The sequence below is a fragment of the Scardinius erythrophthalmus genome, assembly GCF_964197995.2.
Source record: "Scardinius erythrophthalmus genome assembly, chromosome: 23".
In the NCBI taxonomy this organism is placed as follows: Eukaryota; Metazoa; Chordata; class Actinopteri; order Cypriniformes; family Leuciscidae; genus Scardinius; species Scardinius erythrophthalmus.
Window position 1 is genome coordinate 22,192,588 of NC_138243.1, and position 24,874 is coordinate 22,217,461.

At 37.3% G+C, this 24,874-nt stretch overlaps 3 protein-coding genes across 4 annotated transcripts; all 3 read right to left on the minus strand.

Annotated features, from left to right (window-relative positions):
* Nucleotides 1–3,415: 3,415 nt before the first annotated feature.
* ypel2a (yippee-like 2a) lies at nt 3,416–15,740 on the minus strand. 2 transcript variants are annotated; one of them, XM_081354331.1, is made up of 5 exons: nt 15,566–15,740; nt 9,354–9,591; nt 6,410–6,453; nt 6,191–6,299; nt 3,416–4,903 (listed from the first exon to the last, which is right to left on the minus strand). In XM_081354331.1, the coding sequence occupies exons 2-5, from the start codon at nt 9,459–9,461 to the stop codon at nt 4,814–4,816; spliced, it is 351 nt and encodes a 116-aa protein (XP_081210457.1). In that variant the 5' UTR covers nt 9,462–9,591; nt 15,566–15,740; the 3' UTR covers nt 3,416–4,813. The 2 variants fall into 2 exon arrangements, with proteins under 2 accessions (XP_081210457.1, XP_081210458.1); XM_081354332.1 differs by having other exon boundaries at nt 9,354–9,528; nt 15,566–15,669.
* Nucleotides 15,741–16,292: 552 nt separating this feature from the next.
* On the minus strand, nt 16,293–21,337 carry smg8 (SMG8 nonsense mediated mRNA decay factor). Its single transcript, XM_081354328.1, has 4 exons — nt 19,373–21,337; nt 17,873–18,018; nt 16,917–17,786; nt 16,293–16,794 (listed from the first exon to the last, which is right to left on the minus strand). Exons 1-4 carry the CDS (start codon nt 20,895–20,897, stop codon nt 16,582–16,584), a joined length of 2,754 nt encoding a protein of 917 aa, XP_081210454.1. The 5' UTR covers nt 20,898–21,337; the 3' UTR covers nt 16,293–16,581.
* prr11 (proline rich 11) lies at nt 21,310–24,830 on the minus strand. The gene is made up of 10 exons (XM_081354330.1): nt 24,642–24,830; nt 24,458–24,567; nt 23,754–23,898; nt 23,539–23,661; nt 23,248–23,439; nt 23,053–23,139; nt 22,862–22,971; nt 22,717–22,776; nt 22,303–22,399; nt 21,310–22,111 (listed from the first exon to the last, which is right to left on the minus strand). Exons 1-10 carry the CDS (start codon nt 24,654–24,656, stop codon nt 22,070–22,072), a joined length of 981 nt encoding a protein of 326 aa, XP_081210456.1. The 5' UTR covers nt 24,657–24,830; the 3' UTR covers nt 21,310–22,069.
* Between the last annotated feature and the right edge of the window lie 44 nt (nt 24,831–24,874).

Sequence of the window (24,874 nt, forward strand, 5' to 3'; positions counted from 1 at the left end):
GCGAGAAGGAGCAAAGGAAACAGTCTTTTGCTTTTCTTGTGGCCAATTTCCTGCATCAGACCAGTTTTGGCTTTGTTAATAACATTAACCTTCCTCCCGTTCCCCTCCCAAACCATCTGCCGCTGTGAGGGCAGCATAATTACCTCAAACAAGCCCCTTCCCCCAGACCACAGCCTCTGGGTTTCCTGATCAGATGTACCCCACCTCATATGACTCCCCAACCTCGTTACCCTCTTTTCCTCAGACAAAGAAATACAAATATTATATTTGAGTTAGACAGCATATTTAGTGCTGAATTATAGATTTAAAGGGCCAGGCACACATCTACCGGTATGTTGCCTGACTTTCTCTTATGGACTTCATTGATATTTGTCACATGATGTATTGCTTCATGCATATTCACTGATGGTTCTGTATGGAAAATGACCCCGAAAACAACAAAATCCCTTGTATCAGAAGAAAATGATAAAATCATAGGTATCTGCAAGCAATTTCTTAGACTTTTCCCTCAAAACTAGATTTCCCTCAAGTTCACACAAGTGTCCACATTATAGTGTTACATTAAAGGGATAGTTCACCCAAAAATGATCATCATTTGCTCACCCTCAAATTGTTCCAAACCTCAGTTTGTTTGTTCTGTTGAACACAAAAGAAGATATTTTGAAGAATGTCAGTAACCAAACAGTTGTGAGGCACCATTGACTTCCATAGAATTTTTTTTTCCTGCTATGGAAGTCAATGGCTACCGTCAACTGTCTGGTTACCAACATTCTTCAAAATAGTTTTTTTTTGTGTTCAGCAGAAGAAAGAAACTCATACAGGTCTGAAACAACTTGAGGGTGAGTAAATGATGACAGAATTTTCATTTGTGGCTGACCTATCCTATTAACGTTTAATTACCCTTTTGAAATAATTGTTAGCGTTTCATATCCTCTTTTTAAATGTATTGCTTGAAACATGCTATCTTTCATTAAATAAATGACCAAACAAGTGTCTAAAAATATTATGTTGGGCCACTGTATGTATCCCAACTAATACAACATGCCAACTGGCACTAAAAGGACCTCAGACAAGTTTGGATTCTGTACACTCATCCCATGGCGATAAACAAATGATAAACATGTAAAATGAGTATGAAATGGTCTAAACAGTGTAAAAGAGAGTGTCTCGGTTATACTAATCACAATTTTGACTAAATGTTGAGATAAATGGAACTATAAAGCTTAATATTTCTTGTCTAACAGTTCTTTTTGTTAGTTTCCACATATAGTCAACCAGATTCACTCGTGATCTCTTTATTTAGGCTTGAAAGGCTTGATAATATAGCGGCAGGCAGCATTGAGCTGTGTTTGTACACAGGTCAGAAGTAATCCATGTCCAAGAAATCACACACATGCACACATTGGTTGTCTGAAACCAGTGCAGAGATTACAGCATCCCTAATCCAAAGACTCTTACTGGGAACATTTGCTCATATGCATCAGAGTTAAAAGTGTTGGAGATATGATTTGGCATCTAAAATGCATGACTGTATGATTTGGATGCATAATTTTTTTAGTGCAACTTAATGTGACAATGTCATTTAATAACAGGGTACTGCTTTATATTGGCTTTGGTGCGTCTGTCAATGTGGTTTGCTTTACTGTCTCTCTTCCTTTCCCTCTCTCTATCACAGAGACACTCACTCACTCTGTCTGGGATGGATATCACATTTATTTTTAGACAGTGGGTTTGGCCAGCAAGAAGCTTAATATACATCATGCGGCTGAGGCAGGCAGCTTTGGGGAGAGAGAGAAGGAGAGAGAGAGGAAGAGAGAGAGAGAGAGAGAGAGAGAGTGGGTGAAAGAAAGAAAGAGAGACCTGACCTCCACCCTATCCCAAAGTTAGATACTGCTTTAAATGCACCATTCATTCAATAAACCATAAGAAAACAGTGATAATAAAATTGTAAAGTATTTATTTTTCATGGTAGTATTTGTTTTACTGCCTCTTAACTACTCACTATTGCAGTTTGTTCTTAAATATTTACAAAAAAATTACACAAAAAATATAAAATGTCTGAATATGATACAGTATTTGGAATCAGAATATACAGTATATACATATTATAAGTTATATACATTATATATTACAAGTCAAATGATATATATATATACACACACACACACACACACACTATACACATTACACACGCGCACACACGCACACGCGCACACGCGCACACGCGCACACGCGCACACACACACACACACACACACACACACACACACACACACACACACACACACACACACACACACACACACACACACACACACACACACAGTATATATTTTGATTTAAATTGATTTTGGTGCAAATTGTGACCTGGAACATATTCTTAACATATTTAATGAGATTCACCCTATAGCAAATGGATTGTTTAATGAATTATCTAACATCAGTTGAGATTTATATATGTATATTCATGACAATACTATGTTTTTGTCATGTAACATTGAAAGAATTATACTGAATGTTTGGGAAAAAAACCTTGTATAAACATGCTTTGTAGATATCAATCTTCTTTAATAGAAAGCCGTCTCTATCATTAATGTGAAGCTGTTAAGTGCTGTAATAGATGTTACAGGGTGTTTATTTCCATCAGGAGCCTGTACAAAACAATGGATTCATGGTTTTAGTGTTGCCTGAGGGGGGGGGAAACAATATTTGTCACTCACATGGCTGCTCCTAGTATCATGGTTATGAGAGCCTGCCCACCATCTGCTGCTGTAAACAATGTTTCCTGGCTCTGCCACCCCCAACACTCCCTGCTCTCTCTCTCTCACACACACTGCATGCAGAGAAAGTGTACAAGGTTCAGCATATACAGGCCTTAGGGAACATTTGAACCCTGCTCTCAAAATTCATATCCTAAATATTTGCAGAAACCCATGATTTACATAAGGCAGAAGTTTAAAAATAAGAATGAAAGATAGCAGTGTTCTTTATTGAAATGCCCACCACTGTTCAAAAGGTTGATTCTTTTAAATCATTTAACACTGTTATTCAGCAAGGTTGCATTAAATTGATCAAAAGTGACAGTGAAGACTTTTATAGTAATACAAAAGATTTCTTTTTTGCCTTCTATTCATCAAAGATCCTTGAAATTAATGTTTTATGTTTTCCACAAAAATATTAAGCAGCACAATGATAATAATAAGAAATTAATCCACATATTAAAATGATTTCTGAAGACTGGAGAAATTATGCTGAAAATTCAGCTTTGCCATCACAGGAGTCAATTTTATATTGTAATAACATTTCCCAATACTGTATTTTTGATCAAATAAATGCAGCCTTGGTGAAAATAAGAGACCTCTTCTGAGTGATAAATAATACACTCTTTAATGAAGACCAATGGCAAAAGGACATTCGTAAAATGAGAGCTTTATTGATATCAGATTAAAAAAACTGATTCCAAAATGATCTCACACATACTTTTCTCCTTGAAAAAAAAGAATCTGAAATTATATATATATAAAAAAGTTGGAATTGGTGGAGCGGTCCCACAGAACGATAAATACACAGACGTAAGATTGAGTGCTAAAACAATACATGATGACTGATCATAAATACACACTCAATAAAATAAGACATTATACGTTAACTTCCACAACACCTAAATCATTGAAAATCGACTTGTTCTGCACAAGACAGTACAACTGAACCAAACGACACACAACGATGTGACTAAAACAGGAAATCAAACTCAGTTTGGTCAGCGTATAGTAGATGAAAGAGTCTTTGGTTGCGCCAAGGCTTTTTATTTACGAGCCCCTGCTGGATCACCTCGTTCGACGGCCACGTTTACAAGCCGTCACTCTCGTTCTTCCGCAAAACACGTGGTGAGAAAGTCTGGTTTACCTCATGATTTGTGGTTTGATGGCGGGAACTAATGAGTCCGAATGGGACATCACAGGCTGTAAGAACGCCTCAGTTCCCTTTCAGAGCTGCTTTTCTCAGCTGCAGCTAGGGCTAAAGACTTGGCTCTAGCTAATGTACGCGACCTGTGCCCTATAAATGGCATACGAATGCCTCATTTACTCCGTAATCACATTCAAAAGGAGACAGATGACAATCTGGAGAGGAAGTGTACTTACAAACCTCTATCAAACGTTGCTACTTCCGCTATACGAAGTCAAAGACCACTGTGGTTGCTACGGTTTACCATACGCGTAACGTCCCTAAAACCACGTCAAAATCAATAAATATACGTATAAATAAACAACATGCAAATGATAAAGACAAAACTGGAAGAAATAAAGACACGTAAGGGAAACAAATGGATGACGCTTCCGTTTTAGTGTGTTTTTGCCTCGTTTAAAACACGAATGAGTTAAAAGGTGCCGTGTTAAATGGGTTTGTCTTTCACCCTTCTTTTACCATGGATCCAGCCATTAGTTAAACCTGAGCGTGGGAAAAAACTGTGAGCTTGGCCAACCCAGAGGAAAGCAAATGTCGATTTGTGCCTCAATTTGCACTCCCTTGAATAGAATAGGAAAATACTCACTTAATATAAACACTTGGTGTCTAGCTGGCACACATTTGTCCAGTCAAACGCGTATATATATATATATATACATATATACACACACGGGATGGGGGTAGCGCTGCTGCTGCTATGAACCTCGCACCCTCAAGGTTTAGAGGTGTGTGTCAGGTAGATAGATTTCCAGGGAGGAAGTTACAGCCAGATAATGAAACTAATTATTCATATGCTGCATGTCTCTTTCCAGCGTTATGGGCCATGAGGAGGGGGAGCTCAGGGTCTTCAGTCCCACCCGTTGTCCTTGATCATGTGGGCCAGCTCGATGATGAATTTGCCCTCCTTGTACTTCTGACTACTTTCGAAGGCATGCTCCTAATGGAAAGAAGAAGAGGGAGGGAGAGAGAAAAACAGAAACGGTCAAGAGAACGAGCGTGTGGTCACCTCAAAGTCAAGATCTGTTGATCCAAAAATAATGGACAGCTGCAGGGGAGCTTTTCTGGATATGTCAATCAAATATCACACCTTTAAATAGCAGTATTAGAAGAGATGTTTCACTATATATGTGCTGTAAAACAAGTGCCAACTTCTAAATCTATTCCGATATGCTTGTTCTTTAAAGTGAAATGTCAATCATGTTAATTAATTCATTTGAAAATAGCAATGTCTTGAACACCTCTTTTATAATGAATTAACATTTATTGTAATATATGTGTTCAAATACTCATTAAAAGGCTGAATAGGCAGAATCTGAATGAATGAATAAAGCATTTATATAGTGCTTTACTATGTACTATACACCCCAGGCACAAAAAATAAAATAATTGTATACATGAAAGTGTAAGGAAAATATTATATTATATAATACAGTACATAAGTTCAGAAGTTTGGAGACAGAAGTCTCTTATGCTCATTAAGGCTGCATTTATTTGATCAAAAAATATAGTAAAAACGGCTATATTGAGAAATGTATTACAATCTACAACCGTTTTAGATTTTAATATATTTTAAAATGTAATTTATTCCAGTGATGGCAAAGCTGAATTTTCAGCATCATTACTCCAGTCTTCAAGTCTACATTTCTTCTTATTATAAAAGTTGAATACCGCTGTGCTGCTAATATTTTTGTGGAAACTATAATACATTTTCCCCCAAGATTCTTTGATGAATAGAATCTTCAAAAGAACAGCATTTATTTGAAATAAAACTTTTTTACTGTCACTGAATATAAAGTATTAATTTCTATATTATTGAATGTCTTACTGACCCCAAACTTTTGAACATTAGTTAAAACCTAAACCTGACATTAAATAGAGAACCTATGTGAATATATATATATATATATATATATATATTTAAAGTGTTTTTCACTTTTTGGCCATCTGCTAGGCTGACAAGACAAGAAAATTCAAAGCCAATATATTAAAATAATACTTTTTTTGTCTTGGAAAGCACAACATACTCAAAGGTTTTCAGGAGTAGATTAGTGACATGGAAAGCAGGTCATGAGGTAGTGGAAAAGCCACTTAAAGTATCTCTCTCTCGATGAGTTGTGTCCGAGGCTCAAGCATGAGTTCAAACGTGACACAAGATAAGATATGTGTGCGTGTCCGGTGTTGAACGATCATGAGTGTTTTGTCTGAGGTGTGATCCAGAACTCACATATTTCCAGCCCAGAGTGGTTTTACAGTTCTCACAGTAGATGTCGGCCACCGCATGGAGACCGGTCAGCAGTACCCTCTCCTCCGCTGGGCCACAGCCCACATTCACCCTGATCGATGAAAAGAGGATGTCAAGATTACATCAAAAATTCTGAAATGATATTTTGCTTGTTGTTTTACCACTTTGTATTGCATGGTTAGGACAAACTACAAGACTTACACTGAGTTGAAGAGGTAGGCCCTGCCTTGACTCCCTTGAAAAGACTGCAAAGGAAATAAAACAGACAGAAAGATGATTGAATTGGATGGCATATGTGTTACAAAATAACGTCAGAGTAATTTAACATAATTTACTCGTACTGTGACTGCCCAATCAGGTAATGTTTTGAAAAAAATCAAATTCCCTTCACTGCTCCATTCATGAGGATAGGATTTCCCAGGCATGATGTAAAGCAGGGCCAGGGTCATAATTATGGGTGTTTGGAAGCGGTTTGGCCATATGAGCATGGATCAAAAGATCATTAGGGCGGTTTCATTTTGGCTGTGCTATACTGAACAGAATAGCAATGAAGGCTTTCTTTATCTATCTTAAGCCTAAATAACCTACCTGATTGAAACCATGGCAACAATAGGTAAACACTTGAAACATAATACATTAAACACATGAACATAGAGTATACTTTTAGAGTATGTTGGACTCATTTTCTGTGAATCATTATAAACTGGCTGATCCAAAAATGAATTAAATGATTCATTTAGATTCAACAATTCATATTCAATGATTCAACAGATTTACACAATGGTTCCTTGGTATAAACATGTTCAAACACATTTTCAGTGTTTTCAGGTTTAGAGTTAATTATTTAAAAAGTATTTAAATAGTTTTTAACCCCAAATATGTTTTAAAACATTTTTAATAAGATGTATACATGAAAACACAAGTATATTTAAAGTGTAAGGAAAATATTACATAAATATGAAAACTAACATTCAAAGGTTTGGAGTCTGTAAGTCTTTTATGCTCACCAAGGCTGCATTTATTTTTATTAAAAATATAGTAAAATGTTAAAATATTGTGATATATTAATACAATCTAAAATTGTATATACAGTATTTTAAAATGTAATATATTCCTGTGATGGCAAAGCTGAATTTTCAGCATCATTATTGTCTTCAGTGTCACATGACACAATTCAAAAATCATTTTAATAGGCTGATTTAGTGCTCAAGAAACCTTTCTTATTAATATCAATGTTGAAAACAGTTGCACTGCTTAATATTTTTGTGGAAACTTTAATGAACCGATTCAAAATGATGCACTGTTATTCTGTAATGATATTTTCAGTGTTAGTTTTGAGTAAATTACCTTATTTTTGTATTTAAGAGCTGTCAAAGTAACACATTAATTAATAATATTTAAATATGTATTCAGATATATTGATTACATGCCATTCTCAATTGTATATTTTTTCAATTGTGTATCAAAAATTAAAGCTATCCAAATGCTGTATTACGTTTTCTGTAACACTACCTTATGGTTAAAGCAAAACATTAATTAGCCTCCTAATGTACAAAACTCCATTAACCTACTTTAAGCTACTACATTTATTATGTCGTTCCATTCTGACCTGTATTTAGTATAGAGGGATTCGAACTAATTGAAATCAAATTATCATTTCACCCTCAACTCCGCCCTCAGAACCGCCTGTAGCGCTCTCACTTCCATTGAAACACAAGTAAGGCTTGTCAGACCGGATACCACTGGGTTTTATTTTGCAAACATAGTATGTGAACAACTAATGAATGTAGCAAAAACAATCTTTTCTAATCCGTACAATCTGTAAACACACACACACACACACACAGTCTATCAGACAGCCAAAACCCTGGGCACAGAATGTAGTGCTGCATTATGGGTAGGTATTCGTCTGGGTATACTACAGAGACATGATTACTCTTACTCTTGGGGCACACAAAAGCCCAAACGATGACCTGCTTCCCTTTATCCTTGATTGTGCGACATGTACGTCAGGCAGCCGAATGCCTTATCGACCCACATTCTGCCTGCACACACACTCCATGCGCAGACAAAAGGCAAACTGGCACGCACAATGTTCACATTAGGAATTACAGGTGCTATTAATAATCCTTGACACATATTTCTCCACCCACATACATAATGACACACACCTCACAAAGAGGCCCAATATGGTGTTTTAAAAGTGTGCCTTCGGTGTCAGTGCACATGTGGTACAATGAATTTGTAACAATGTAGCTAACTAATGTTAACAAATAAAAACTTATTGTAAAGTGTTACCAAAAATATGTACACTACCGCTCAAAAGTTTGTGGTTATTTATATTTTTTAAATGCTCTTGAAATAACAAAATGCTCACCAAGGCTACATTTATTTGCTCAAAAATACAATAAAAATAGTAATATTGTGAAATATCAGTTTTCTATTTTAATATATTTTAAAATGTAATTTATTTCTGGGATGGAAAGTTTAATTTTCAGCATCATTGCTCCAGTCTTCAGTGTCACATGATCCTTCAGAAATCATTCTAATATGCTGATTTGGTGCTCAAAAACCTTTTCTTATTATTATCGATGTTGAAAACAGTTGTGCTGCTTAATATTTTTGTGAAAAAAACTGTGATAAATTTTTTCAGGTTTCTTTGATGAATAGAACATTCAAAAGAAAATCTTTTATTTGAGATTAAATATTTTGAAACAATGTCTTTACCATTACTTTTGATCAATTTAATGCATCCTTGCTGAATAAAATCATTAATTAAAAAACTCATTAAAAAACTTACTGACCCTAAACTTTGATGTATAAAATATATAAAGAATATTATACACTGTTTTTAAGCTCACATTACACAAATACATTCAGATAAATGTATATCTGTATTTTAATGCAAACACAGCATTGAAAATATAGCCTTTTGCTATTCCATGATATGTTAAACATTGTCTTCGATCATGTGCAACTAATTTATACATCCCAAAAAAAACATGTTGTAGTGTTTCACGACCCTTTAACAGGAAGTCAAGCAGGATGTCTAAAATTAAAGCACTGAGTTAATTGTAACTGTCCTGATCTGAGGTTACGTACAGGTTTGATTAAGATACATGCTAAAAGAGACATCGTTGACTACCTTTGAGATGAGCTCATCGTGATTGGCCAGGTGTGCTCGGCAGTGAATGCAGCTGTAGGTGCGATGGCAGTTGGGCAGGTAGGCCTGAAAGGTTTTGGAGCGTGTCATGTTGACCGTGGCGGGGGAGACGGCACGGGGGCGGAGCAGGAAGGGCCGGGCAGTCCAGGACGACTCGCTGGAGAAACAGTGGAGCACACAGGTGAGGGCCGTGGTGAAGCTTCAGGAGAGAGGAGAGCACCTGTGAGGAACACACACACTTGTGAATATTATTACAATCTAACATTGTTAAAATGTAATTTATTCCTGTGATGGCAAAGCTGAAATTTCAGCAGCCGTTACTTCAGTCTTCAGTGTCACATGATCCTTCAGAAATCATTCTAATATGTTGATTTGGTGCTCAAGAGTAAAATTTTTTTTCAATGTTGAAAACAGTTGTGCTGCTTAATATTTTTGTGGAAAATTCAAAAGTTAGGGGTAAATAAGATTTAAATAAAAAATAAAATGATATTTCATTCAGCAAAGACATTAAAATGATAAAAATGACAGTAAAGTTGCAAAATATATATATTTTAAATAAACGCTCTTCTTTAGAATTTTCGATTCATCAAAAATCCTGAAAAAATGTATCATGATTTCCACAAACAAACAAAAAAACATTAAGCAGCACTGTTTTCAACATTGTTAATAATAAAACCATGATTAATAATTAATGATAATAATTGAGCACCAAATTATTATTTTAGATTGATTTCCGAAAGATCACGTGACACTGAAGACTGGAGTAATGATGATGAAAAAATATAGCTTTTTAAATTATAGCTAATTTACATTTTAAAATACATTGAAAAAGAAAACAATTATTTTAAATTGTAATAATATTTCACAATATTTCTGTATTTTTAATCCAGTAAACAGAGACTGGGGAGCATAAATGGATAAATGGGGAGCAGAGACTTCAAAAAGATCAAAAATCTTATTTATTCAAAACTTTTGACCAGTAGTGTAGGTTCAGAAATCATCATATTTATGTCATATGCATATTAACATGAACATGCACATTTACATATCAAAGCATAACATCTCACTTATTTAAGATGCAATCGCAAAAACAGCCATTTGTGTCAATAAGAGGAAGGAAAATAGTTATGAAAAAAAACATTAGGACTGCTTTTGATGGATAAAATCAAATGTTACAAAAAAGCATAGCAGTCCCTTTAAGAAAATGCTGTCAATAAATAATGAATAAATATTAAATAACATTCTACGGTGTATTCGCACATTTTAGATGTCATAAATGATGCAGACTGATGTCCACTGAGTGTACGTCAGCAAGATACACAGTCAATGAATGCAGCAGACGTCATTCACAGGAACACAGTGCAAATACGCATGAATCAGAGTATCTGTGAGCTGTTGTCTGACAGCTAACTGTGATTGTGTGGTCCCGCGTTCATCCTGCCCTCGGGTTAGAAGGGGGCTGAGCTGTATCAGAGGCGGCTTTTTAATGCAGAGAGCTGGAGACCTGCCAATGACGTGGACTCAAACACACAGAGACAGCCAGATTTCAATGCTCATCTCTGTTCAACCGATTATTCCCTAATAAAATGTGCTTAGTTTAAATAAAACAAATCTATATATTATGAGCAGGGCTTGACATACACTTTTTTTGCTCACCAACCACTGTGGGTAGTGGTTTTCCGAAGTTACTAGCCACTCTGCATTTTCACTGGACACAATTATGACATTGATACCATGGGGAAAATCTGCCATATACTGTGCATATTTTGACATTATCTCATAATTTGGCAGTTGGTATATTAGGCTGCTGTCACTTTAAAACCTGACGCACGGATCCATTATACTGATACACGTGTTTTCTTTCTCAACCGTTTACGTTCATTTAAAACATAATTGATTGTGTTTACGAGAATACACGCCAAGGCCGGCATTTTGACATTATTTTGTGTGTATTTGACTGTTTAGGAGCGAAAAAGAACTCAATTTAGTACTGAGCGGCGGCTTTATGTGCGCACACTTTGGATGCGAGCACAAAATCTGGGGGAATGAGTAAAATTATGCGGAAAATAAACAATTCCACGGCGAAATTCAAGTCCTGTAGCACCAACAATATTCATCCGGAGCAAATGAAGCGAGTGAGAGAGAGTGAAAGACCTGCTGGTATCGTGTATCTATTCTGCGGAAAATGAGTATTGGAAGCGTTTTCGATATTTCAGTATTGATATGTATCAAAAAATCTAGATTTTTCACCACAACATTGCACTTAGACTACAATTGAAAAATGTATATATGTATTGTATAAATTTCAAAAGGTGTTATTGTCAAGCTCTGATTAAGACGAAATGTTGCCTGGGAGGTAAAAAGGAGTAGTTGATGCACTATATTCCAAGCCATATGATGAATTTCTGTGAAAATGAGACCAAAATTTCACTTTTATTCAAATTGTCCCTACATTGTCACTCTCAAATACTTTATAAGTCATAGGTTATGAACTACTTTTATGGTGCTTTGTTGTCCTTTTTGGAGCTTGACAGCCTCTGGGTCACTATTTCCTTTCAGTGTATGGGAAGAGAGCAGCCTGAACATTGTTCTAAACATCTCCTTTTCAGTCATATAGGTTTGGAATGATGACATACTTGTCATTTTTGGTTAAAATAACAACTCTTCAGGGTACACAAATGTGATGTGATTTCCTAAATCCAATGAATAAGTGAAATCTTGACTTATTTTGTGCCCTCCTTTACATCATTGTGGCACATTGGCAGTTTTTCACTGTTGAGGCAGCAGCTTTGGACGAGATTTAAGGCAGAACTAATTACTAAAAGAATCCACAGGCATCTCATTTAATTACCCAGAAGCGCGGACAGCTATTCGCGAGATCGAAAAAGGGCCTTGTGAGTGACATCATCAGATATTCGAATTCCAACCACATCTCAGCAAACCGACGTAATTATCACATAAACAAAAGCATTTGTTGGCTGTTGTGACTCAGCAAAGTCAGCAAAAACCCTGCTGAGGTCATAACGCTTACTTAGAAAATGACTTTAAATGTCTTTTACAATTCCAATTCTAATGAAAACACTCAATAAGGTTTCACTTGTTAACATTAGATGCATAGTTAACATGAACTAATGACAAACTACTTCTACAACATTTCTTAATTAATCTTAGTTGATGTTAACTAACACATTAACTAAAGCTAACAAACGAGACCTTATTGTAAAGTGTCACCATACAAATAAAGCCAAGTGGCTAAGCTCACTCAAGGAATAGATTCTTATTTTAGACACCACATGAACTCAATGAACTCAAATGAACTCAAATTAAATTAGACAACTCGACAAAAAAGGGCTGCAAACAAGGTTTCCTGGGAAGCTATTTGCAATTCTGTAATTACATTTGCTTTGGCACAGACACAATCAAACAGGCCTTATAAAAGTACAGCCAGAGAGTATTCTAGACAGCAGCATGAGACTTGAAATCTGACTCTCCTTGGCATAATTAAGCAGCATTGTGTTTGCTCTGCCATTAGGAACTCTGTAAAATTTGGCCAAATGATACAGCAGCATAATTTTCGACATAATTTCCTAATGCGACTTCTAACACGATTACATAGGATCCACAAAGGATGGATGCGGTGCGGGTAAATGGCTAATTGGAGGTAAAACGATTAAGAGGTAAATTTATGGGAGACGCAGGGGCTGGAATTCATTCGGATCTCGACAGATGAGATGAAGATAAACGCCTGTCGCCAGTATAATTACTGAGGTCATAATCACAGAAATGGTGCCCACTCTGTCTCTGTCTACTTTGTCTGTTTACCATTCCAAATTAGTCTGGAGCAGACCAACCAAACACATATATCATGAACAGACCTCATTCATCAAGTGTTCAAACATGGCTGATCTTTCCTCTTCTTCTGACTACACACTCAACAAACAAATCTAATATAGACTGCTGTTAAGAATCCAAGACTGCAGTTATTGCTTGAATATGAGGGGAAATGCATCTGCCATATACTAATACACTCCTAAAAATAAAGGTTCCAATTGGGGGGTTTTGTATAACGATGCAATAAAAGAACCATTTTGGGTTTCCCATTAAACCTTTCAGTGAACAGTTCTTAAGAACATTTTAATAATCTAAAGAAACTTTTCATGCTATAAAGAACCTTTTGTGCAATGGAAAGGTTTCATGGATGTTTAATGTTCTTCATTGAACCACCAATGCCAATAAAGAACCTTTATTTTTACGAGTGTATGGTGGTTGGACCCCAAACAAACTATCAAAAATATATAATCCTTGAGAGATAATGGTGTTTTTTTGTTTCCTTTCTTGTTTATGCATGCATACAAAAAAATCTAACTGATTTCCCCCCAAATAACTTGGGCTGTTTTCAACTGCATAATATTATTAAATCAATATCATCTCCACCCCGAAGTATTACACTAACACAAATCATACAAATCCCCGTTTTTAATAAAAATGTCTGTTATGTAACAATAACACATGGTGCAGCAGGTACATCAGCACAAAAATATTCTGTTAATAAATGGCTTTGTTTGTATCCTTGTTTAAACTAGAACATCATAAAAAGTCTCGTGCATTTCAGGCAGTAAGAGGACATCTAAACAGACAACAAGGACCCCCGGACAGGTGGCGAATCCCCCCCTCTCTTTCACATAATACACAGCAGGCTGCTCCCATAATAGCACCTTTTTTGCTGTCCTTTGAAATCTGTCAGCACAAATATAAAAGCCCCTGCTGCGTACACGCATATGCTGTGATATTTAGCTGACTTAACTGTCGATTATACATCTGATGGATTAACACTTTATTTTACAGTTTCCCTGTTAAAGTAATTACAATAATACACAAATACAGGCGGCTCTTCAAAATGATTTAATCCGCACTGCTTAGTAAATGCACACTCAATTATGCAAACACAAATAAAGAGAGACCTAATGTAAAATAAATGTTCCAAATGGTACATTTTTAATATGCAAGCTGCATTTGAGAGCCAAATACAGAGAAAATACAAATTAATACATTTTATATTTAATAACATACCGGCTTTCTAAAGGCCGGTAATGCGAATTCATCCCCAAGTGTGATGGCAACTATGCAAACCTCTCAAGCTCATACGCTAACAGCACGAACCTACAGGAATACCCATGAATGTGCAATGCTAGCATCAACACTGAAAGGAACAGTGTTGGAAACAGAGAGGAGACGGAGGGATGGATCCAGGTCAGACGAGAGTGTATGTGGGTGTCAGTGAGCCAGCTTCTATGTAGGCCATAGTAGATGCCACCAGTCTGACGGTGCAGATGGCAGCACCAGCTCAGCACCTCTGGCAATCACTTCCATGAAAACACCCAATGCTAAACCAATTCAGAAAAGCCAGCTTTAAAATGACAACAAGCCTGAGTGTCACTTACTTATGCTGTGGTAACAAAACAGTACACAATATCAGTAGGCAAAATATTGAATAGCCACAATTTAAGTGATCTAGCCATCTAAGAACAATTGTTTCTTTATAAAAATGGTAGGTAACATCATGAGTGTATTAAGTACACAATAACATTGATAAACATGAACTTAATATGAAATGATCTTGAGGAACTGCTTGCAATGTTATTGTAATTAAATATGTGTAGCATGAGCACATACTATTTTATAAGACCATTTTCATGCATTTTTATATGCAAACCGCACATATTTGCAAATTCAAATTTTAAGTTAGTATAAAAAGTTAAATATAAATGTACTTATTTTAAATAAGATAAAATATCCTTATAAAATGCAAGCAGTGTTCATGGTGAACGACACATGCATAAAGTTATTTTTCCTGATACTTTTATTGGTAGTGTGGCATTAGTGCCATACTAATTATGTAATAGTCTAGATACAATGCACACTTTTGGAACACAGATGTTAGCTATAATTATTGACATTTTACCTAAGCAATGATGGATTAATCATGTACTGTATATATTACAGTCTTAAATCCATAAGTTATTATTGTCACTACAAGTTTAACTCCAAACCGAATCAATAAGGTCACAGAATTTAAAAGGTTAAATTGTAGTGAGCTGTCATACTGCACGATAACAAATAACGCATATTCCATTTTTAAAGTCTAACTTCCTATAAAGGAGCCACTAAAAGCATTATGATTGTACAGATATTACCTTTGAATGGAGAAGACGCGCAGGTCGAACTCTCTCCCTCTTTAAAACGGCACCTTCATGCAAAACAGGCGATCATTCTTCATAACACAAAGTTTGCAGGTATCTTCATCAGCCACGCACCTCGACAGCAGCACTCTGTAAATACAGCACCGTTGCGCATCGGGCCTCGCATTACAAGCTCCCAGTTTGATTGACAGCCAGGCCAGCCAATAAATTACACAAAGCGGCCTAGCAACAATACTCTGATTGGCCAACCTAAAAAGTGGACGGACCAATGAACGAACGCAGAAAATATACGGGCGAAAAACCAAAACATTCCTTATCTTTGTGATGTGTCAGTGGTAAGCATGATAAGTAATAAATAACTAAAAGCGAAAGTAAGTCTTAATAAACTTTAAACTCAGAATATAAAGTATTTTTAAGATATTACAATTGTCAGTCTGTATATTATTCTCACGTGCGAATGTCAAAGATGTACTAAGTCAGTTGGCAGATCATAACTAAATAGCGCCTCTCTGTGTCGTGTTTTTACGCTATAATTTATATCAAATTGACACTTTTTCACCAAAATAGATTCATATTGCAATATCCTTACTTAGGAACAAGTGTTTTAGCTTTTTTTGAAATCTTATTTTACTCAGGTAAAAAATGATTTATAGCATAAACCTCAAAAAGTTGTAGAGAATCCAGAGTGGACACTTTTTTTGCATACACATTTAAATTTTTTGTAATTTCAGTTTTAAAAAATCGTATAGTAGTTTTGTAATGACATTGTTCACCTTCTGTTTTGTTCTCACTGCATTTTTATTTACTGTAAACACCACATTCCTTAATTTGATTGCTTGTATTTACAGACACTATTGTTTGTACAATTGCGTAAACAAAAAAAAAGAACTGCCACAAGAAAATGCAAAACATGGTGAAAACAAAAAACTTAATATCAAGAGAAAATCTTCTGTGTCCTCATCCTATTGATGTCTCAATGGTGCTTTTAAGTGCAGAATCTGTGTTTTTTGTTACTGTGGAATTGAACTAGTAGTGTTGGCACGCAGAACACCTCTCAGCACCCTGAAGTTTGCCAGCGGCTGGTTCTCCTTCGGAGGGTAGCATGGTCCACGATCTGTCACGTAGGCATAAGGGAAGCGTAGCACCCAGAGTCCATCAGGTGGCAGCACCACCTCAGGTTGCTCCGGATGGAAGATAGGACAGGGAGGGGGACCTGGCTGGACCTAGGAGAGAAGAGAAGTACAGAATAATATACTTTAATGGTAAAAATGTGGATAATATGAGTAGTATTCATTAATAATTTGAGATTTAATTCATTGTCTATGCACTTAATAACATATTGTACCTGTGGGTTTAGGACAATCTCAAGAGGAGCATCAGGAATGACGACAAAAAGACGAGCAAGCTGAGCGTAGTGTGGCTTGATCCCTCGTCCTTGAGCTGGAGAGGGAATGTATAAAGGCATGTCAGAATTTAAGCATCTGGTTGCAGGTTCCTTTGGTCCACCTTGCCCAAGCACTTTGACAACTTTATCAGGGCCAGAACTAAGGAAGCGGCGCCCTCTGCTGTCCTCATACTCGAAACCAACGAAAGCACGAGCTACATCATCACGTCTGCGCCCTCGTCCAATTCCTCCAGCACTGCCTCGCTTTCCAGCGGATGCTTTATTTGGTGCTGGCCAGGAGGCTGGGCCTCCGTCTAGAGGCTCAAGCGATCCCACATCTTCCTCTGATCGGCTTCGAATGACAACATCCCAGGGCAAGAGGAAAGCGGAGCCTGGGAGGAATCCAGGTTGCTCTAAACCGGTGAGACTGTTGTAGGCCTTAGCTGGACCGATTTTAACAAGAGACCAACTCGAGAACTTGGGCAACAGTCCTTTTGGGCATCCAGAATGAAGCATGCCAGGAAGATACTCCACAGTTGAGGGCTGTCTGTCCACCAAGCTTGGCCTCTTCTCTTGTCCTTCTGCTCCATCACCATAAGTTCCAAGGCTGTCCATTGACTGGCCCAAGCTAAGAGCTAGACTTAGACCTGTGCTATCACCAGGTGTGTGAGTGCTAGTCTCTTTCTCCTTTAGACGATCAGCTTCGCCCGATGGAGGTACTTCTACAGGTCTGGGCACCTCTTCACTGACAGGAGCAGGGTCGGGTGTGCTGGCTTGGAACACAGGGAAATTGATCCTCTCCAACTTTCCACAACATTTCTCCTCAAGCATCTGAAAATGAATGACAGAAAGACGAAGATCAGATTTAAAGCGTATGTAATGAACATTTATGGTAGAAAAAACTTGTAGTTACTGACTTGATAGAAGTCGTAGTTGGCAGCCTGGATGTCAAATGGATCTTCTCTTGGAGACTGCTTCTTACCACAGTTACAGGAACTTGTAGATCGACCCCTACTATTGTGGTATAGAATAGGTGGGTTGTGGTCCATTTCTGGCTTCTCTCCTGCAATGAGAACAAAATAGAGGTTTAGAGATGTATATTCCATATGCTGTTGATTAACACAGAAAACAGTTTAGTAACCTGAAACTCACACAGTTTAAGGTCCTTGCACACTGAGTCCGAAATCTTCGCATGCGTTTTTTCGTATTCGTGAATATTCGTGATTCGGTGGCTCTAAATTGTCTAAACACCATTCAAAATGCTTGCTACGGATGCGAAAAATGCAGAAAATCGAACCTGATTCGATTTTTTTTTTGACGGACGAAGGTTTCGGAGGCAGTGTGCATGCGTGATTGACATAATGTGAGGTCATTTTTTAACGTGCGAAAATCTCGGATGCGAATTTCAAACTCAGTGCGCAAGGGCCTTTAGTAGTCAAGTCAACATCATTTATATAGCGCTTTTAACAATATAAATTGCTTTAAACAGCTTTACAGTGATAATAGGAAATTAAAGCAACAGATTGTTTTGGCTTTACAGCAGCTCTAGAATAAAGTTATTGTCCAGCTAAAGTTAGTTTTGATTGATTCACAAAGATTACAAATTATTACAAAGATCATTAGTTATTAACTTAGGGGCCTTAGTGTTTTAACTGAAAACAGAAAACTTTTAATGTTTTCTGGCCGTTCATTTGCACAACAACAGATGTTACTACAAATGGTAGTAACATAACATATTGACAGTTATGCACTTGTTTTGCACAATGAAAATCTATGGAGTGTCACATCCCATATTGCTCCAATGACTTCCATTTGACATTGGATTTCTGTCTAAGCGTTTTCTGTTAGTTTTCACAAACTGTGCTAAGAGTCAAAATTATTTTCTGTGGTAATGACAGCATTCCACAGATAAATCCATTAATGCATTTAGCAGACGCTTTTGTCCAAAGCGACTTATATTTCATTGCAGATATACATCGGTTCTTGCATTCCTTGGGAATCAAACCCACAACCTTGGCATCGCTAACACCATGCTCTAGCCACAGAAACAATGTTCAATTCAGAACACTATTTTAATATTAATTTAATATCAATAATGTCAAACTAACAGTATGAAATGAGTATCAACATTCGTTGAGGATCAACAATGTGTTGGGAATCAAGTTGTCAAAATTAGTTTCAAGTTTATTTATTGATTTTTAACCAAGGTAAATATAATGCAGATTTGTTAAGTAAAGTAAGAATAATCTAAATCAGAAAGAGCAAGGTGCAAGCAGCAACACCAAGGTAATGGATTGGATTCCCATGGAACACGTCAACAAAAACACATAGCCTAGCTTGAATGCAATTTAAGGCCGCTTGGATAAATTGCTTCATCTACCAAATGCAAATGTTATTTATTATATGTGCATCTTCACCTGGCTTTGGAAGCAGATGAAACTTGTGCACACAGTGCTGATCCGTAAGGCTGCGCTCCTCACAGAGCTGATGCCCGTTACTCCAGAACTTGTAGCAATCCTCATGGAGCTGTAAGGCGTATCTTTGAAAGGCGACTCCCCTTGCGTGCTGGCTGTACACTCGCAGTGCATGTGCCAGTTGATTCTTGTGCACTGTGGTGGTGTAATTATGAGGAAGGTTTGACTGGTACGCGCTGTGAGCCAGGGGCAATGCTTTCTGACACCTGTTTTCTGAAAACTTTGCATCTGCGTCAAGGAACCCCTCCAACACTTTCAGCTGACCCTGCACCTTGAGGGAGATCTCGGCTGCGTCATCCTCACTGCTCTCTATCATGACCTGATAAAGTCTGTTCGCAACATGCACCCATTTGGAATAAGTGGGCAGCTCAAAGTGTGATGGCTGCGGATTGCGACCTACACTGTCATCAAAACCTTTCTTGGTCAATACGAGTTCAACATGCTGAAACAGGAACTCTTTTAAAGTGCAGTCCACTAACTGCCCTCCAGAGGAAAGACTGCTTTCCACATTGAAAGAGGGCTGTCTGTTAGAGTGCCTCATCTGTTGGTACCGCCTTTGCCCGGGCACAGGCGGACCACCTTCGTTCTCTCGCAGGGCACAGTTGGACCGCAGGTGCCCAAGGAGAGAGCTGATAGGGTCCTCGTCTGGTCCTGGCACTACATATACAAAAGCCTGGTTGGCAGGAACTGTAAAGAGACAATTACTACTCTGGTTGGTCAGTACACGACTTTTCCTGAATATCCTGTATATCTGATCTTCCAGAGCATGCTGTAGCCGCCTTCTAGGGGAGTGTTTTTTGGGTTTATCTCCTCCAGAGCCCTCAGTCCCATTCCCACCCATGCCAGACGAGCTCACTCTGAGAGCTCCGTTCATCTGGAACACGAATAGCAGACGTGGAGGGCACGGCCGGCAGTTTAACTTCCATTCCTTTGATATGGGCGAATCTTTAATCGCAGCGCGCAGCAGGGGAAGCGCTTTCTGACGTAGCGCGTCCAAAGCGCGAAACATCTTATCGTAAGTGACGTCGAACGAACATGTGGGATGAACCAGCAGAAGAACATGGCATAGCGAGAAGAGATACAGAAGCTGCAAACAGTGATCCTTCTCTGCCGTTTTCCAAAACTCATGCGCTTCTGCATGACCCAGACCCGCCGTCAGCGACTCGCACGCGCGAATAAGCTGGCGGTTGTCTAAAACAGATGTCAATACGAGATATAGGACGCGGTTCTCCTGGTTAAAATACGCCTGCATCGATGTTCCTCCGCTCGGACTGTCAGTGTCATCGCTCCCGAAGAGAGAGAAGATGTGCTTATCTGCTAAAGTGTTTATGAGAGAATCTTTGACTGATCCGGGTTGCATTGCGCTTTTCCCAAATATGCCCAGTACGCAAACGCCCTCATCTTTGTCGTTGGGGTCTTCTATTATTTCTGACTGTAACAGCGCTCCAATATTCATGGGCACCGCCATTTTCTTCGGACAGAAACAAGTGGGCGGGGCTTGTGTTGAACTGAGCGCAAAATAAGAGTCCGGGTGGATACATGAACCTGCACGTTAATTTCCGTACTACAAAAAAAAAAAAAAAAGCGTAAACAGTAGTTTATGTCTTATATTTTTACAAATAGTGTTATTTTTAGCTAAACCTAAAAATATTAAATCATTTGCGGTAATGAAATAAAACTTAGTAACTGAAATAAGTTTAAATACTAAGATGACAAACTAAAACTAAATGCTGAATATAAAAATGAAAACTGCTTTATAAAATATAAAAGCCAACTCAGCATTAGCAAATGATACAGTATAAAAGTGATACTAAAACCAATACTATTTCATTACCCTTTATCTAAATGCACTTGCTTGTAAATCAAAAACACACTATTTGTGTAGGTCCAGTATTTATTAAACGTTTTGGATTCATTGCAATATTTTTTACATAAAAAAAAGTGGCTTGAGAAATATATTGCAAAAGACCCTTAAAATTAAACATTAAGACATGGAAACATCACTTTGGTATAACACTCAAAGACCACCTGTAAACAAGCAGTAAAACATAGAAATAAAACATCCTGAATTGTGCTTCAAGTTTTACCACACACACACATACAAGACATCAATGGCATATTTATGGATCAATAACTGACCTGTCTCACCTCTGTACAAATTTCAACACAGTATGTAGTACTATATTTTACAGCCGAGTCAGTTCACACATTCCACAAATGATATTCAGTAACAGTGACACTGAGCTGCATATTTAATTACTTAGTTCTACTAATTATATAATGAATAATATCTAAAAATGTGCTCCTATTGATGTACATTAAATTTTCATACAGTGTGCATTTGCTGTTTTTTATGCTTGCGACTATGTCTTAAAAAGGCTGTTCTGATATAAAAGGATCAAGGAGCATTTCACATACAAGTATATAAAATAACATAGCAGCGAGTAACATAAAATACCGTCCTGTCACTACAACAGTTATTATAGTACCATGACAGTATGAGAACTGGTAGAAGCTATTAGCACAGTTACAGTAAACATGTAAAAAAGCACAAAAAAATAAATAAAAAACACACAACACGATTACCAAAAGGCCATGCAAAACAATGTGCAATAACACTAAAATGGTCCATTTCTTTCTTTAGAAAGGCTTGATTGGTGATAGTCCTTTTGTTAAAGCACGCTGTAAAGTTATACACAGAATAAAATACAATTTTTCAGGTCATTAGTTAATTGTTTATATTGTTAAATTATCTTCTGGTTTCATTTTATCAAGAGACTCAGAGGGTAACTTTAAAAGAATAATAGTAAAATGAAATTCTAAAAATTAAATACAGATACTATGATTAATTTCATGATATAGCCATTACATACCAGGTGCTTGTTTCCTAACCCTTTGGTCATCTTTGGATCCAGGCTTGAATCGGTCACATCATTCTCTTTGTTACACAGCGGTGTGCCACCAGGACTCCTGAGAATATACCATGTGACAAGTATTAAGATAGATGTGACTGTCTTCAGTTTTAGGCATTTCTTTGCTCTAATTCAAACAATATGGTCTGGTTTCACAGACAGGGCTTAGATACATTAATTAAATGTATATTAGATTTTAGTTCAAGTAGCTTTTATAAACATTCCTTAGAAAAATTGCTTTCAGTTAAAACAGCTCAAACATGCATTTTAGGCTACGTCTACATTAATCCGGATATATTTGACAAGGCCTTAGTCTGGGACTACGCTTAAGCCTTGTCTGTGAAACCAGGGTTATAAAGTAAGAGGTTATCTTGCCTGATCAAGTTGACTTTTCGAAGTGGTACCCGTAGACTTATGGGATTTTTGGTTGGTGTCCTACAGAGAACAACAGAAATGATGAAGCAAAAACAAACGTATTGATTTACAGCAAAATAAACGTTTATTTATGCAGAAAAATCACCTGCCATGCCTTGACCTAAACTTCAAGGGGAGGTCAGAATTAGAGCGCCGTAAACGGACTTTCTGCAAGTCTGCAAGTGTGACCAGTGGTGATCTTCTCTCTGGAGACATCTTTAAAAGAATATACCGTCAGATATATATACACTCAATGCAGGATACTATAGAAAATTGAAGACATAATCTTTCACTCACCTGAGTTTTTTGGCCGACAGTCACTTTTTTTAGTTGTACTGCTTGAAGATCTCGAAGAGTCACAGCAACAGGGCCACTTTGCTTCTCCTATTTGTGGAGGGATGAAATTGAAAATAGTGGCAACATCCATGGCTTGTTTCCTCAACAAACAAAGTGAATTAAATTGGATATGACAAAGCAGTAATAAACCATTACCGTTAGAGAGCTAGTTTGTGCAGTTTTTTTAGGAATTAAGGACACTTTTGGGGCAGCAAATGTCACTAGAATTTGAGGAGGAGGAGGAGGTGGTGGTGGTGGTGGAGGAGGAGGAAGGGAGAGAGGCAGAGGTGTAGAGAGAACACCAGACATTTCACACGGACCGCCTGCACTCTTGGCTTCTCGAGAGAGCTAAAAAGAACATTTTTTTTTAAAATGCACATTACAAGCACTGGATTCACTGGAAAATAAAGAAAATCCTTTTGATCAGAACAGCTGAAATGTCCTAACCTTCAAAGTGGAATGCAATAGTGCCATTTCCCTTTGCAGCTCCTCTACTTTTTGGTGAAGGGATTCCACCCTTTCTGCATAGCCTCTCCAGAAGAGGAAGACATTCAGGAATCCACAACAGATCTAATAATAATAATAATAATAATAATCATTATGCTCTCGTTCTCTTGAACTTTAATAAATGAAAAAAAAAGAAAAAAAAAGAAATATCTTACTTGATTGATTATCTTTCTGCATTTTTGCAAGAGACTTCCAACTCCAGAAAACATAGCTCTAATACTCAGTGTTGAAGACAGTTGTTTAGTGGCTTGAATACTTGTCTCCTCAATGTCATTTTCCACCTTTGTTTTGTTGTCTGGACTGGGTGGAAGTATTGCCATAAAGTAAAGAATATATACACAGTTGGCTCATATGTTTACTTTCATTTCATAGGCTTACAGCATATACCCCTTTGTAAAAATCTGTAAGAAGTTGTGCATTTTTTTATTAAAAAGCAAGAGTCTTAATATTCCTACAGGGATAATAAACCCAAAAGTCAGGGGATTTAGAGAAATGCCTCAGTTTTTTTTTTTTGTCTATACAAGTCAATGGTCACCTTACATATTTGGAACACCATGGGGATGAGTAAATGATGACAACTGTAAATTTTGGGTGAACTATCCCTTTAATTCTTAAAAATAATAAGGCCTTAAAATGTAGTAGTGTTTTTTTCAATACTGCATAACATATTACATATTATATAATATTAATATACTTATTTCAGCAAGTAAAATAAGGTTATTATTTTGTCTTGTGGACTATGTAAATATCAGTTATGATTATATAGAAATTATTATTTTGTCAGCAATTGAATGTAACTTGTGTATAAAAAGGCAGTGTTTTTGCAGGTATAAAAGTTTTGCAGTTAGCAGCTACTCACACAGGGGCCGTTGGTGTGGCAGAAGGCACAACTGGCTTCTTGCTCTTCATGGCCCAGTATCGGCTACTGACATTTCTCTTCCTCCGCCGATGAAAGACACAACCGAGGCCCTGGACACGAATTACACATCGTTTAATGATTCATGGTAATTAAACACCGAATTAGCCAATTATTAGCAACATACCCTGAATCCACCCATATCCACAGCTGCAGACAGCTTTTGAAAATAGTTCCTTATTGTTTACCCTCCAATAGGAGCGCAGCTGAAGTGCAAGGGGGCGGGTCTTACTATTCGATTGGTTAAGGAAGACGGAAAGAGTTTGCATCTGCAGCGGAAAGCTTTCAGCCAATCACCCCGGGGGTTTGTCCGTTACTATAGCAGCAGCGTAAACAATCATCAAAGAGCATTATGCGGTT

Excerpts from the sequence above, each read along its gene's own strand:
- ypel2a (XM_081354331.1), bottom strand. The coding sequence starts at position 9,461 with ATGACACGCTCCAAAACCTTTCAGGCCTACCTGCCCAACTGCCATCGC. Across the intron at positions 6,454-9,353 it reads ACGATGAGCTCATCTCAAAG|TCTTTTCAAGGGAGTCAAGG; the intron begins GTAGTCAACGAT and ends TTTCCTTTGCAG. Across the intron at positions 4,904-6,190 it reads CCACTCTGGGCTGGAAATAT|GAGCATGCCTTCGAAAGTAG; the intron begins GTGAGTTCTGGA and ends TCTTTCCATTAG.
- smg8 (XM_081354328.1), bottom strand. The coding sequence starts at position 20,897 with ATGGCGGTGCCCATGAATATTGGAGCGCTGTTACAGTCAGAAATAATA. Across the intron at positions 18,019-19,372 it reads TCATCTGCTTCCAAAGCCAG|GAGAGAAGCCAGAAATGGAC; the intron begins GTGAAGATGCAC and ends TTCTCATTGCAG. Across the intron at positions 17,787-17,872 it reads CCAACTACGACTTCTATCAA|ATGCTTGAGGAGAAATGTTG; the intron begins GTCAGTAACTAC and ends ATTCATTTTCAG.
- prr11 (XM_081354330.1), bottom strand. Across the intron at positions 23,899-24,457 it reads GCCACACCAACGGCCCCTGT|TCCAGACAACAAAACAAAGG; the intron begins GTGAGTAGCTGC and ends ACTTCCACCCAG. Across the intron at positions 23,662-23,753 it reads GCAGAAAGATAATCAATCAA|ATCTGTTGTGGATTCCTGAA; the intron begins GTAAGATATTTC and ends TATTATTATTAG.